Below are 14,928 nucleotides of genomic sequence, written 5' to 3' on the forward strand. Positions count from 1 at the left end.
AGTTGGGAGTCTTCATTCTCTTCTATACCTACTATCCTTAGGTTTGATCTTCTTATTGTATCCTGAATTTCCTGGATGTTTTCAGCTAGGAGCTTTTTGCATTTTACATTATCTTTGACTGTTGTGTCAATGTGTTCTATGGTATCTTCTCCCCTGAGATTCTCTCTTCTATCCCTTGTATTCTGTTGCTGATTCTTGCATCTATGTCTTCTGATCTCTTCCCTAGGTTTACTATCTCCAGGGTTGTCTCCTTTTGTGCTTTATTTATTGTTTCTGGTTTCATTTTAAATCCTGGACAGTTTTGTACAATTCCTTAACCTGTTTTGTTGTATTTTCCTGTAATTCTTTAAGGAAATTTAAGAGCTTCTACTTGTTTACCTGTGCTCTCCTGTACTTCTTTAAGGGAGTTATTTATGTCCTTCTTAAAGTCCTCCATCATCATAAAATGTGAATTGTAAACCCATATCTTGCTTTTCCGGTGTGTTTGGATATCCAGCATTTGCTTTGGTGTGAGAACTGTGCTCTGATGATGCCAAGTGGTCTTGGATTTTGTTACTCCATTTACTGCGCTTGCCTCTACCCAGGAGGTTGTCTCTGGTGTTACCTAGACTTGCTATCTCTGACAGTAGCTTGACCCTCCTGTAGGCCTGTGTATCAGCACTCATTAGACCTATTTTCATTAAGCTGGATCTCAGAACAGAGAGTTCTACTCTCAGGTGTGTAGGTGCTCCTGGTGACTGGATTTCAGCTCTCAACACAGGCAGAAACCTGAAGGGTCCTGCCCCTGACTGCTCCTAGATCCCTGTGCCCAGGGGGGCACAGATGACACCAGGTAATTTCTTCTTGGGTTGGGAATGTGGGCAGAGAGTAGTCTCCTCTGAGTTCTCAGGAGTGTCTGAACTTGTGAGAGTCCAGCTCTCTCCACCATGGGATTTGGATGCAGGTAGCTGTGTAACCAGGCGCAGGCCTGACCAGCAGTTTCCTGCAATTGACTGCTTCTGTATTCCTGTACCAGAGGCAACATGCAGTTTCCTCCTGGGACAGGGATGTGGGAGAGGTGGGCAGAAGTGGCAGTCACAGAATTGTCTGAAATTCTGTGTGTTTAGTTCTCTCCCCCATGGTATTTGGGTACAGGGAACTTTTGGGTCAGTTCAGTTCAGTTCTGGGCAACTCGTCAGATATTTTTAAGTAACAAAATTATAACACTCTTTTTTGTTCAATTTTTCTAGTTTCAAACACATGCTGTGTACTTTGAAATCTATTTCTGAGTATTAGAGTATTAATTCAGATTATACATGAACTACTTCCCTGACATATGCATTTACTTTCATTATTTATCATGAAATTGAATTGCTATTGTAAACCTATCTTGATATTTTTCTTTGAAGAATTTGGTGACAACCAATGGCGCTGTTCCTCGTGACTCTGTATCTCTTGGGTGTTACATGCTTTCTGAGTAAAAGCTATTCTTTAAATACTCATAGAATGTTATATCATGTTTTTGACAGAGTGATATTAACTTAATATGTTTTAATATCCAAATTGTATGAGCAGAGTAATGAAACAAGCCAAACAATAGCTATCAATCTGTCTGTTGACCTAGCATCCATCTGTCTCTATATTCTATCTGAAACCTATATAATATAACTTTCATATACACATGTATAGTTGTGATACTGTCTTATTCCTTCCAAAAACTTATGGTCCAGCTATAATTAAAAAATAATTTTTAAAGGCACTAGGTATAAGGAAAGGCAATGCATGTGGAACTGTGGGAGTTGTCAGGAACCTTAGAGTGATGACATCACAGTACACCTTCACCTTGACAACACCGGGTCTCAGACTTCCGTGGTTTTCCTGCTAACTGCAGTCACCAGTTTGGTGTTCAAGAGTAGGAAGGCGAAATAAAATTTCAAGTCTATTCAAAGGTTCTCCCTTCCAGGCTCCACTGAAAAGGTATTTTTATAACTAATTTGATTCTCATGATAGACTAGTGGAATCAGGAGGTGTTCTCTCTTGAGTCCTCCATATAATGTGAACCAACTCTCAACTCAGCAGTGGTTTTTAGAAAAGTTTATTCATTGTAGCAATATTCAGTGCCAGTCTTCTTTAGAAACAACATTATTGTGTGAGGAGTGGTATGTTTTGAGCATAGAGGAGAACAGTTTTTGTAATCTTAAAAACAATCTGAGTTATGAGTGAGGTTTATTTTATACGCAACCAAATTGTTTTTACCCTCATGGCTACAAGATTTTTTAAAAAATTTCTTCATTTTTGATAGGCCCCTAGTCTAACTATCTTTTTTTCTTAAATTGTTATAGTTTCCAACTCATATTGTGTGGTTTGAAATCTATTTCTGAGTATTTGAAGATTAAATCAGATTATACAGGAACTCTTTTCCAGACATTTTCATTAACTTTGTCTTTTTATCCTGAAATTGAGTTGGTATTGTTAACATATCTTGACCCTATTGTTTGAAGTGTGTGAAACTGCTATTGGGTGCTGTTCCTCCTGACTCACTGAATCTCTTGTCTCTTAAATGCTTTCTATGTAAAAGCTCGTGTTGCTCTACATATTCTTTCCAAGATGTATCATGTTCCTGGCAGAGTAAAATTCACTTAAAATGTGTTAATATTAGAATTGTATGAGCAGATTAAAGAAATGAGCCATACCATAGTTATCAATCTGTCTGTTGACCTAGCATCCAAATATCTCTATATTCTATCTCTCACCTATATAATATAATTCTCATATACCTATGCATAGTTGTGAAACTATGTTATTCCCTACAAAGTCTTACTGTTCCATAATTATTAAAAATATAATTTTTAAAGGCACTAGGTATAAGGAAAGGCAATGCATGTGTAACTGTGGGAGTTGTCAGGAGCCTTAGAGTAATGACATCACAATACACCTTCACCTTGACTACCACAGGGGCCTCAGACTTCAGTGGTTTTCCTGCTAACTGCAGTCACCAGTTTGGTGTTCAAGAGTAGGAAGGCAAAATAAAATTTCAAGTCTATTCAAAGGTTCTCCCTTCCAGGCTTCACTGAAAAGGTATTTTTATAACTAATTTGATTCTCATGATAGACTAGTAGAATCAGGAGGTGTTCTCTCTTGAGTCCTCCATATAATATGAACTAACTCTCAACTCAGCAGTGTTCTTTTGAAAAGTTAGTCATTGTAGCAATATCAGTACCAGGCTTCTTTAGAAACAGTGTTATGTGAGGAGTGATATGCTTTGATCATACAGGAGAATGGTTTCTAGAAATATTTTTAAAAATTATGCCCAAGTTTTGAGTGATTATTATGTTTCAAAATTTAAAAAAGTGATCAGATTTTTTTGGTGATGACTCTCTGATTTCTTCAAATTGTTATAGTTTCAACCAACACACATTGTTTTCTTTGTCATCTATTTCTGAGTATTTGAACACTAAATCAGATTTAATAGAAACTAGTCCCCAGACAATTCAATTTCTCTTATCAGGAATTTGAGTTTGTATAATTTTTTAACATATCTTTTTTTTATTATTTGAAGTGTGTGATGACAATGATTGACTTCTGTATCCCTTTGATGCTTTGATTCTCAGAGATACTAAATATTTCTTTTTTTTAATTTTTTAAACATTTATTTATTTATTATGTATACATCATACAGCTTACTGCCTGTATGTATGCTTGCAGGCCAGAAGAGGGCACCAGACCTGATTATAGATGGTTGTGAGCCACCATGTGGTTGCTGGGAATTGAACTCAGGACCTCAAGAAGAGCAGACAGTGCTCTTAACCTCTGAGCAATCTCTCCAGCCCCTACTAAATACTTTCTAAGTAAAATATTTGGTACCTCTAGGGGCACCAATAGAAGGGGAAGCCCTTTTCCTTCCAAGGCAGGACCCCCAGTGAATGGAAGTGTTTGGGGGAGGGCAGTAATGGGGTTGGATGGGGAGGGGAACACCCATATAGAAAGGGAAGGGAAGGGGTAAGGGCAATGTTGGCCTGGAAACTGGGAAAGGGAATATCATTTGAAATGTAAATAAGAAATACACAATTTAATAAAAATGGAGGGGGAAAGAAAAAAAGAAAGATATAACAGGTTTTGGGCAGAATTATAGTCCCTTAAAGAAAATTTATATCATAAAAATTCCAATGAATGAGCATTTCACAGTACAGAAACTACCAGAATGTTAGTCACTCCATTATTACAGGGAAGAATTTCAATATGGATAAGAGTAAACGTGTTCAGAGGAGGCTGGAAGGTTCTGAGTAGCGAGAAAAAGGTAAAAGATTTGGTATGGTCAATGCTTGGTAACAGAGAAGGAAGAATATCAGGAGTGAAACATGAGGATAACTTGAGTAGGAGAAACTTTAAATTCCTAAAGGTGGGAAGGGGTTCTATAGCTCACATAGCACACATGATAGAGATGTTTGGAGAGATACAGGAGTCTAGGTAGAGACTTTAGAGTGTACAAGTATTTTCACTCCCCAGAATTCATGTTGTTATCCTTGTAGGACACACAGGAAGAGGAAGGGAAATGACACCTTTATTTGGACAAGACCAATTCTCAAATATTTTTTGAGTGCTGGAGTATTTGTTTATATAATCTGATTTGACAGTGATCTAATGTATTATAACACTTTTGAAAGCTTAGCTGAACCTCAGGTTCATGAAAGCAGAGGCCTTTGGCTTGAGTTGTTTAGATTAATACAATTATATCTTCAGAAGACAATAAATGGCAGCTGCTCATGTCTAAGTTTTCACCATTCAAGACAGTGTGGGGATGAGACAATCACATTAAAAAAATTTCTGAAGGAAGCAGACATATAAGCCAATACAGGTAAAGCCAGGCTGTTCACATATATTAAAAGCAGTGTAAAATTGTTAAGTCTGGTTAGTTTTTTAATTTCTTACTATCTTTTTCATTAGCATATAATTTATGTTAAGAGTTACAATTATCTTGTAATGTCACATTTGTATTTATTTTTTAATTTTATACATATATACCATATATTAACTGTTAGCATTATAAATGTTTTTGTGCTATTCCACAGAGCTTCTCTTTCAGATTTATTTACTCTGTTTTAACATCATGAACTCTTTAAAATTTAGTATCAACATTGGTCTAATAACTTACCCACTGTCTTTTTGTTCTTTTAGTTGGAGACCTGTATCAGGAGTACGGTTAGTTTTTATTCTATGTGGAAACCCTTGTGAAGGAAGACATGGGGGAAATACATCGAACCTTGCTCTGTCAAGGCCCTGTGGAACTCACAAGTGGCAGGAAAAGGAAAAAAAGATATCTCTCCTTATTTGATGATGTTTTGGTTGTGTCTACTAACCTGTGAGTATATGCAACAAGCATTCCTTACTATGAGAGATTACACTTGAATCAGCCTTTTCTGTACGAAAATTAAATAGTATTTTTTAAATTTTGCTTAAAATAAAAGATTATACTTCATTATCACAACTTCTTTTTCCTCTACTATGGTTGAAATTTGGTTTGACAAAAACTTTTAGGCATTTAAAAAAGGAATTATTTATCCTGCTATTTGAATCACAGTAAGAAGAGATGTACAAGCACATGCTAGTAATTCTAGCATTGTTAAAACTGACTTAGGAGTATTGAAACTTTTTGGGATATGTGGACTATACAGTGAGACATGTTCTCAAAATAAAATATTCAAATACAAGAAGCAGGAGTAGACATAGAAGCAAGAAGAGAAAGACCCAGATTATGAGCGTTGCACACAAGGGGCAACACATGTAAGCCTCTTGACCTCATAGATTCCAAATAAGTATGAAGAGGCAAAAAGCAGCTCCTATCCCTACTGACAGCAGCTACTAATGAGGGGAAACGGCAGGCACCGAGTAGTTCCTGGTTGGTGATTCTTCACATGCTAGCGAAAACTGCTGTGATTAAATGAGGCCATATACATGGTTGCATTGTAACTTATAATCATGGTGGTGTTTTCTGGAACCACATCACATATAATCTTCGCTGGCCATGATTATAGCCTTCATATTATTCTAGAATGTATGAAGCTGGTATTTACATTATCAAGGAAATAATTTAATTTATGTTCGCCTTAGTTCCTATGTGGTTTGGAGCACAGACATCAATACTATAGTTTATTCAGTTTAGGGTTTAAATTTTTTGGTCATCCTTAAATAATATTCCTGAAGATCTACTTCAAAATGTGAGAAAATAAATTGTTCAGATGAGAATTACTCTGTACGTTATAGATTCAACCAATTGGGTAAATTTGGCTTTCAACCCTCATTAGTAATTGTAAGTTCCTTGCATAGAAAATGATAGTATCTGACTGATGCAGGCTCAAAATAAATGAATGACCTGGCTGTCTATCAATATGTCTATCCTTCTTGTTATTTCTAATCAACTCACCTTTGGTCCCCAGTTGGAAATACATCTTTTTAAAAGACTGCAATTGACTCATTTGAATTAAAAGTATGTACATACTGATAAGTGCCTTTTAAGTGTAGTTTGTGTAAATGGTTTTTGAGAGTAGAGGAAACAAAATGTTCTTGAAAGACCACATATTTGTTCTATTTCACCTGTGTTATTATAATAATTAAAACTAATGTGAAATTGGCATTCATATTTTGGAACACGCATTATTAATTTCATAGAAAATGATTGTCAGTTCCATTTTCAAGGTAGATTATCTCTTATCAGACATTGGAATTGACGATTTTAGGTTTATGCATTTCTCCTGAATTTTAATTCATATATATGCTCATATATATGTATATGTACATATACAATTATGTCTTGAGTTTGAAAGAAAATAGAAGTACAAATGTGTTATGATTGAGACATGTGTTTATTTTTGTGTGAGAATGTACAAGTAAATTATTATTTTTATATTTACATGATATGCTTCTATTTTGATTGTTACCTGTTACATTAGATACTGTGGGAAATAATTCCTGTAATATCCTGTTTCAAAACTTGTAAAAGTTTTGATGTTTACAATATGTTTATATAGGATTTTTGAATCACAGTTTATACTTGTGTTATATTATCTCCTGAATCTGAGAGAGGCAGAGTCAATATCCTCAATTTAGGACCAACGTAGTTGGTTAATAGTTTCAAACGCAGAATTACAAACCCAAATTCACACACACACATATTATTAAATGTAATTAAAATACAAAATTTTAACTTTTTTTTGGCATGGACATTATGGAAATGAATCACAATGTTTCCAAATTAACAAAATTAAGGAAAGAAATCTTCAAACACATGGTTTTCTAAAAATGTCCTATATATAATATGCACTGTATATTAATTCTAACATTCTCCATTCAGAAAACGATCAAACTAGGTCTATTTGTGGCCAATGAGAAGCTTGTGTCCACTGACTTCTTTCAGTACATGCTTAACTGAATTTCATCTACCATGGCTACCATGGCTTGAACTGTTCCTGAGTGATAAAATGGAGGAGTACTCCCAGTGAACTAGACTGTTGGGGGGAGTGCGGCAATGGGGGGAGGGTGGGGAGGGGAACACCCATAAGGAAGGGGAGGCGGGAGGGGGATGTTTGCCCGGAAACCCGGAAAGGGAATAAAACTCGAAATGTATATAAGAAATACTCAAGTTAATAAAAAAGAAAAAAGAAAAAAAGATTCAGGCTGGAATAATTATTTATGTACTAGGAATGAACTCTTTCTATTCATATACCTGTGTCAAAGAATCATGCACAATATATTCTAAAAACTACTTCTAAAAAAAAATGGAGGAGTACTCCTCTGCCCTGGAGTAGGAAGAACTAGGTATTTCTACAAGCAATACCAACTACAGTGCAAATCAAACTAACAGAGATACCTGACTCTCTTTCTAGGACTAAGAAAAAGTTTAAGATAAAATGTATCATCCCACTGAATTATCTGTGGGTGGTGGATGATGTGGAACTTGTCAGGGCAAATCAAACCTGTACTTGCAAGACCATCTTCTTCTACTGGGCCACTGGGAATGCTTTGGCCACCTTTCGGTAAGTCCTACAATTTGGACCTGTATTCACAAGAGGATAGCTATAGAAACTGTGGGCAGCTTATTGCTTTGTAATTTATAGGTTAAACCAATTAACCATAATTTGTGCAAAATAAGAATTCATTTAAGTCTGATTGTATACAGGTTGCTAACTCAAACTCTTCTATGATGATCCTAGTTTGTCTATATTTTCTACAACATACATTTCATGTGTAAGCATATTCCTTAGCTTTTGATCTGGGTTTTTCACTAGGAATCCACAAGATTCTTGGGGCAGAATGGAGGTACATTGTCTTCGAAGAAGGATGTGGACAAAACAAGCACTTACTATGGCCTCCACATTCTTTTTCCCATGGTTTTATCTAGGATTTGAAAATACACAAATTGATTTATCACCAATAATACTGCAAAATATAATTATTTTAACCAATATCTCCAATACTTCCCTATTAATTTCCATTAAAATAGTATTTAATTGAATAAATAAAAGTAGTTCTTTATTGAATGCTCAAGTATTTGAATGTCTGCGTAGCAGAATATCACTGATGTCTAATGGTCAACAGACAAGGATCAAGGTCAAGGAATATGGTTCTATCGGATGGGTAGATCACACACACACACACACACACACACACACACACAGAGGTATGCGGGCACACGTATATGCACACACACATGCACACAGACACACTAGCTTATTTTGATATGTTTTAACTCTATGGCCAGGCTCTTCTAAGCCTTCCTCAACTACCATGCCCTTTCTCACACTCACAGCCCAACACCTCAGAATATGCCCTCAACTTTGTTTGCTTAGTTACCATAGTCCTAGCTCAGCACCCTAAATCTACCCTCAGATTAATTATATTTCTGATATCCTGCCTGCTCTCCAAGGCCAATTGGGGAAACAGCCAATGGCCAATCCATCTGAGATCTCACAAGGCTGGTGACTCCCTCTGTAGCATGGTGAATTTTTTTCTCCTCCCCTACATCTGGTAGCCTTCCTGTGGTAAAACTGGAAGACCTGCCTCTTCCACTAAGCACACTGGCCATTATCATTGGATGAACTGTTAATAGTAAAAACATGGATGTGTCCATCTTTTTGCAAGTATCAGTCCATAGTTCCACAGGAAGTTACCAAGGTTATCAAAATGACTATTTAGCTTGAGTTATGAATGTTAGAACCATGTTAAAAGGGAGAAGAAAATTCTGGGAAAGAAAGATCTTTGCAGGATGGATAATTATTTTCAGAAAATGGAACAATGTACACAGAAGGAAAAACAATACCTGACAGTGGGTTGTGAGCATGGGGAAGAGGAATAGTGCATAGGGAAGGGGTTGCTGTTTGGATAAGCAAAACTTTGATCATCAGGACAATGTTGATGACTGTAAGACACTGAATATCAATGAGGTCTAACGCATTCAGCATGTCCTTTGCAGTTTTAAACTGTTAGCCTTGTGAGTTCATTTTTAATCCAACTTGAATTAGAGGATTACATGCTACAGTTTCATACTTGTGGGCTTATTATTTGTACCAGGAGAGTTAATGTGATGACTCACACAAATGAAGGACCACCTGTCTTGTGTCACCAATTCTGTAAATCACACAAGGAAATAATATTTTTTTTCTTAAAAGGCATTCTCCCTGGATTAAGTGTGATCAATCCAAAGGACATATACCTTACCCGTCATATAATGTGAATAATGTAACCTTCCTATGCGAACCTGACCTCACACTAAGAGGGCATTGTCTTAACTATCCTTTTATACAGATGAAACTAAACTAGGAGTAATTGGTGGCCCAGTCGTGGTCACACTGCTCTTGGAACAGAGTCATGTCTTGATATTCCCAACTAGTTTCCACACTTAGATTCAACTTCCTGTCATACAAGTGTTCCAGTTAAGCATGTCATTCAGAAGGGCAGTAGCATGAAGAATACAATCTTGCACCCTCATGATAGCCATTGTCTTACAGTAATTTTCTGTGTAATAATCTTAAAAGTCTTAAGATTGTCAAGACTCTAATCTTGTTTTTCATTTTAACATTACAGGTCAAAAGAACAGAAAGTGCAATGGTATACTTTCCTTACCAGGTAATTTACGTGTGATTATACTTTAATCCCATACTGACAAGGGAATTACAGTTTGTGCTTCATTTCATTTTTAAAAATATTTTTGGTGGGCTGTCTCCAACTACTTTGTTGACCAGATGGTCACTCAATATTGCAGTCACTCAATATTGCTTTAGATTCTCCTACCTATCACACATTTATTTAGTTTTGAGGATGTTCTGCCTTCAATGTTGTCTCTTTATATTGGAGTAAACAGTACTCTTCAGTCTTATTGTAAATTCAACCCCACAGAACTTACTCTACCATGTACATTCAAACCATCTGCTAATTCCCTCTTTTAGGTAAGGCAGATTTTTGCTTTTCCTTGTGTATTTGTCACAGAACATTCTCTAGAGTCACAGAATTTAAGGACTGTATATATTAAAGGAAACTCATGTGATGAACTTCTTCTGTAGTCCAACTAACCCAACAGTGAGCAGCTGTGAATTGAAATCTAGTAGCTGTTCAGTCCGTGAGGATAGTTTATTTCACCTGGTCTTCTGTATGAACTGGAATCCTGAAGCAGTAGATGTTCACAGTTATGTTGGCAACTAATTGTAAACAGGCAAAGAAGAGTGAGTCTTCTCTGAATGTCCTTATTTAGGCCACCCAACAGAAGGGAGACTCAGATTAAAGGTGTGTACGACCACACCTAGGATGGAACCTTGCTTTGTGGCAGGCTGACCTTGAACATACAGATCCACTTGCCTAAATCTCTAGGTATTAATCATGGGTGTGTTTTACCTCTCCTTGTCCTTTATGGCCACTACGACTCAATATCTCCATGGCAAGGTCAAGTTAGCAGCCTGTGTGGTCTTGCCTCAAGATCTCGATCACAGATGTGCCCTCTCTTTCTGCATTGTAGTTCATTCCACATGTACTCAACTTGACAACTACTTTGCCAACAAATCGTCCTGAGGAATGGCTTTTCTTCCTAGAGCAATGTGCTTCCTAGATGAAGCTGATCATGTCTTTGTTCCTGAAACATTTTTAAATATTCCCTAATCCAATAATGCATATTACTGAACTGATTGTCTTGTATTTAAAACTAAGAATGTACTTATAAAATATTAACAGTCATTATCTTAAAATAAGCTACAATCTTTTTAATTTTACTTTATTGTTTGTTTTTATTGCATTTGAGCAGATCTATCAATGAAGCCAAGAAGGGGATCATGAAAACTTTCCCACTGCAGATATTCCCTGAGGATATCCAAACCTGTGACAGTGTATGTGAATACAGAACCAAAACTGATAGTTCAAGTTCATGACTAGCAGTGAGGCAGGCAGTTTGTAGAGTTATAGAAGACGGAGACATAAGAAGTGGGTGGAGGTTAGAGATAGTAAGCATTTACGTATATGGAGAGCAATAAGAAGGAAGATTGTTCCACGTGCTAATGCAAGAAAAAAGAGGAAATAATTTTTCTTAAATGCCTGAAAATTAAGTGAGGTAGTTGCAACAGCATACATTTCCTGGGCAAGTAATATTATTGGAATTAAACTGCTTTTCCCCTGAGTTCTTACTGCTTATATGTAAACATATATTGTTGCTCGATTAATATGTATTTTAAAATACTTTTCTAATCAAAATAGTTCATATTACATAACATAATCAAACACATTTAAACATGCAAAATATTATCAAGAAGTATTTTGCTCTGCACATTCTCATTGTTGTAACATTTGATCTCTGTACCACTGTCCTCTGCCCTTTCTGTTTGTCTCTCTGCTCCTCATACCTGCTTTGGAAGGCCCGCTACATAATCCTGGCTCTTTATCTTATATTTATTTGAATGTTCTAGGCATAGGGATATTTTTCATGTAACTTCTGTTTAGAAATAATTTTTATTTACTTACCATTTGTGTGTGTGTGTGTGTGTGTGTGTGTGTGTGTGTGTGTGTGTGTGTGTGTACACTGCTTAGGATAAAACTCATGACCTCACACAGACTAAATAGTAGTTTTATTGTTGCGTTACACACATAGCGATTAAATAATAATCTAATTTTGACCTAATTTTATAATTGTTCTACTTTCACTATTGGATTTAGTGCAGATTACAAATCTACCTGTTATGTAGCATGTAGAGCATTGAAGACATTTTCTAGTGTAAAGCAGAATAGACTGTGTCTCAGAGGATCAGCATCTCTCTGTCTTTCATAAATGCTAATGGGTATACAATGTACCTAGAGTTCAATATTCTAACATTTCACTGTTGAAGTTGCATTATGCTTACCAAGTTGTGTAAAATAATCTCCACACAATTAGATCTTCATACTTTCTAGGTTAAATAAAGCAGTAATTAGATATAGTAATTTATAGCCAGTGATATAAGTCAGAAGAACACTCAGTAGCTTGGCTGAACCTTATGTGTTCTCAGGACACGGAGGAGCTGAAAAGCCGAAAGTCTTGTAGGGAAATGTTCTCTTGTCTCTGCTGCTGAAGTTCAGCTATGGCATATTACCAGTATTTCTCACATATATATGAACACACACACAAACACACACACACACACACACACACACATACACACACAAACACACACATATTTAGGGTAATGGATTATGGCCAGTTGATTGAAGACAATAAATAAAAACTCTGTGAAAGACATGGCTTATGAAGTGATTTTCTCTGGTCTTGGTTCAAGGTTGTTATGGATAGCGAGGGGGCATTTGTGCTGTTTTATATTTAAGGGATTGTTTCCTAGACATAACATTTACTGCAGATAGTTGATACTATAAACACTATCTTCATAAAGATAAACCTACCTACTCACTGTCATACACTATGATAATGTATCAGAACTCTAGGATATCAGTGCTATCAGATTGCTATGATTTGATTTCATGCTAGGTTATGCTTGCTGTCTTCCTAGGTCTCTGGATCAGATTCTAAATGTGAGAGGCAGTAGAGAGCTAAAAATATAAGCACCTTGCTTGTTCTTGGAAGTATTAAGTCATGGAGAACATCTCAAATATTCATTTTGGTTTCTACTTCTATCACCATTACATATTTCAGTACCATATATCTGTATATCATCCAGCAAAATTCAAAGCATGAAATGAAGAGAGTTCTAAATCAACTTTTGTTGTTTTGTTTTCATTTTCTTTTCTTTTTTGTTTTTGTCTTTTGATTTTTTAATTGCTGCTCCTATTTGTCCTGATTTTCCTAAAACTGTGCACATGCTGTGCATGAAAGTAAGGCTGTAAAATGTTGGAAGTCTAACAAATGTTGGAGGAAGGAAAGAGTTGTGTTCTATTTTAAACGCCCTCTGCCTTGTCCGCTGCCATAGTATAAGAGTATTAGGGTGCAGAGCTCCTGCAGTCATGGCTACTCAGTCTTCCTTTATCATACAAACCTGTTACAGCTATGTTTTAATACCATCTGCCCACAGAGTTAATTTTGTGATAAATATGTTAGAAAGTCTTCTAGAGTTACCTTAAGGGAAGAAATCAAGATGTGTAGTCTATATTAGAGCATTTATTACAGACTGTAGATTATAAGGACTGTTTAGACAGTAACTAAATTTGTAATCATGAATTTCCATTTTATTTGACACCATACTTCTCTGTACTTTTCATAGTCTTTATGTGTAACAGCAACAAACATGGATACTGTGAATGATATAATGGAGAAGTTACTACCAATGATAAGAGTGCATGTAAGTTATTTTCAAGTTATTTTGAGTTAAAATTGAATTTTGTTTTTGAGATCCATATATGTGCAAATCTGTACTCATATAAATAATATGGAGGAAACTTAATCATGACACATTTACATATCATATTTTACAATATGCTTTTGGAGATAAAGGCATCTCATAAGTAATAATAGACTTGATAGGGTCTTTTTTCTTGAATTTTTTCTAAGTGTTTTTCAATGCTATTGAGCTATACTTTACTATCACTAGACAATTAAGATATTGAGACACATGTAATAAAGTGGGATTAATTGGTCATATGCACACACCTGATTTAAAGGATGCCAATCTTAGAGGCAACGAGATTTGGTTTCTTCTTTCTCTTGTTCTTCTTTCCCTTTGTTAAAATTTCATAGCACTTATTTTATGATATAAATTCCTCTCAACTCACATTGCTTTTTTTAATTCTCTGTGAGTGGAATTGTGAGTAATTTGATAATAATATTGGTCTTGGTTATTGATGGCTGAATGCAATTTCTTATTCTACTGTGGATCAATAGACCATGGGTCGTCCTTCAGAGACGTACCCAAGGTTTTTCTCCTGAAATAAGTCCTGATGGCTCAAACCTGTGTTCAGAAGACATACCATTAATACTTGTCTTAATGATTTCCTTGTTAGACAACTAGAAATTGTAAGTAAATAAAATCACTAGAATCTTTAAGACCCTTTTGTTAGTTTTTTTGTGACAGTTGGTTCTTTTCCACTCCCAGAACATTGAAGATTACCAACTTTGGTTTTGTCCTGGCCACAGGGAAGCTCCAAGAGCACTGCAAGGTAAGTAACAGGGAAATCTAAGGAAGGACTAACTGAGTTCAGTGGTCTAACCCTGAAAGCTCAATACTTTCATCATTTATTCTTAAATTTGAATATACACTAAAACAAAATAACTAAATATTTCACTCATTAAATTCCTAATTAATAACTTTAACATCGCCTTCAAAGCACATAGCCTTCAAGCACATGATAACATCTCATAATGAAAGATACAAAGATCTGACAAAAAATAACTGAAACATCTATGCTTTTCACTTGAGAAACATAATTTTTGTAGAAAGAAAAACGATTTTCTTGATATATTGTTTCTGAAAAAAATAACTGAAAAAAAAGGTTGGT

The 14,928-nt window shown here is 35.7% G+C and overlaps 1 protein-coding gene across 4 annotated transcripts in view; it reads left to right on the forward strand.

Annotated features, from left to right (window-relative positions):
- The first annotated feature begins 1,841 nt into the window (after positions 1–1,841).
- The window catches only part of LOC102550446 (rho GTPase-activating protein 20-like), a 38,170-nt gene continuing 25,083 nt past the window's right edge, over positions 1,842–14,928 (forward strand). The window contains exons 1-7 of one of the 4 annotated variants that reach the window (XM_087637258.1): positions 1,842–1,956; positions 5,155–5,338; positions 7,860–8,009; positions 10,057–10,098; positions 11,264–11,345; positions 13,698–13,775; positions 14,526–14,589. In XM_087637258.1, coding sequence (XP_087493384.1) covers positions 5,220–5,338; positions 7,860–8,009; positions 10,057–10,098; positions 11,264–11,345; positions 13,698–13,775; positions 14,526–14,589 — 535 coding nt within the window. In that variant the 5' untranslated portion in view covers positions 1,842–1,956; positions 5,155–5,219. Of the gene's footprint in view, positions 1,957–2,948; positions 3,058–5,154; positions 5,339–7,859; positions 8,010–10,056; positions 10,099–11,263; positions 11,346–13,697; positions 13,776–14,525; positions 14,590–14,928 lie in introns of those variants that run through there. The other 3 variants (XM_087637249.1, XM_087637259.1, XM_087637252.1) reach the window with 3 other exon arrangements.

The sequence above is a fragment of the Rattus norvegicus genome, chromosome 2, assembly GCF_021556685.1.
Source record: "Rattus norvegicus strain SHRSP/BbbUtx chromosome 2, alternate assembly SHRSP_T2T, whole genome shotgun sequence".
NCBI lineage: Eukaryota > Metazoa > Chordata > Mammalia > Rodentia > Muridae > Rattus > Rattus norvegicus.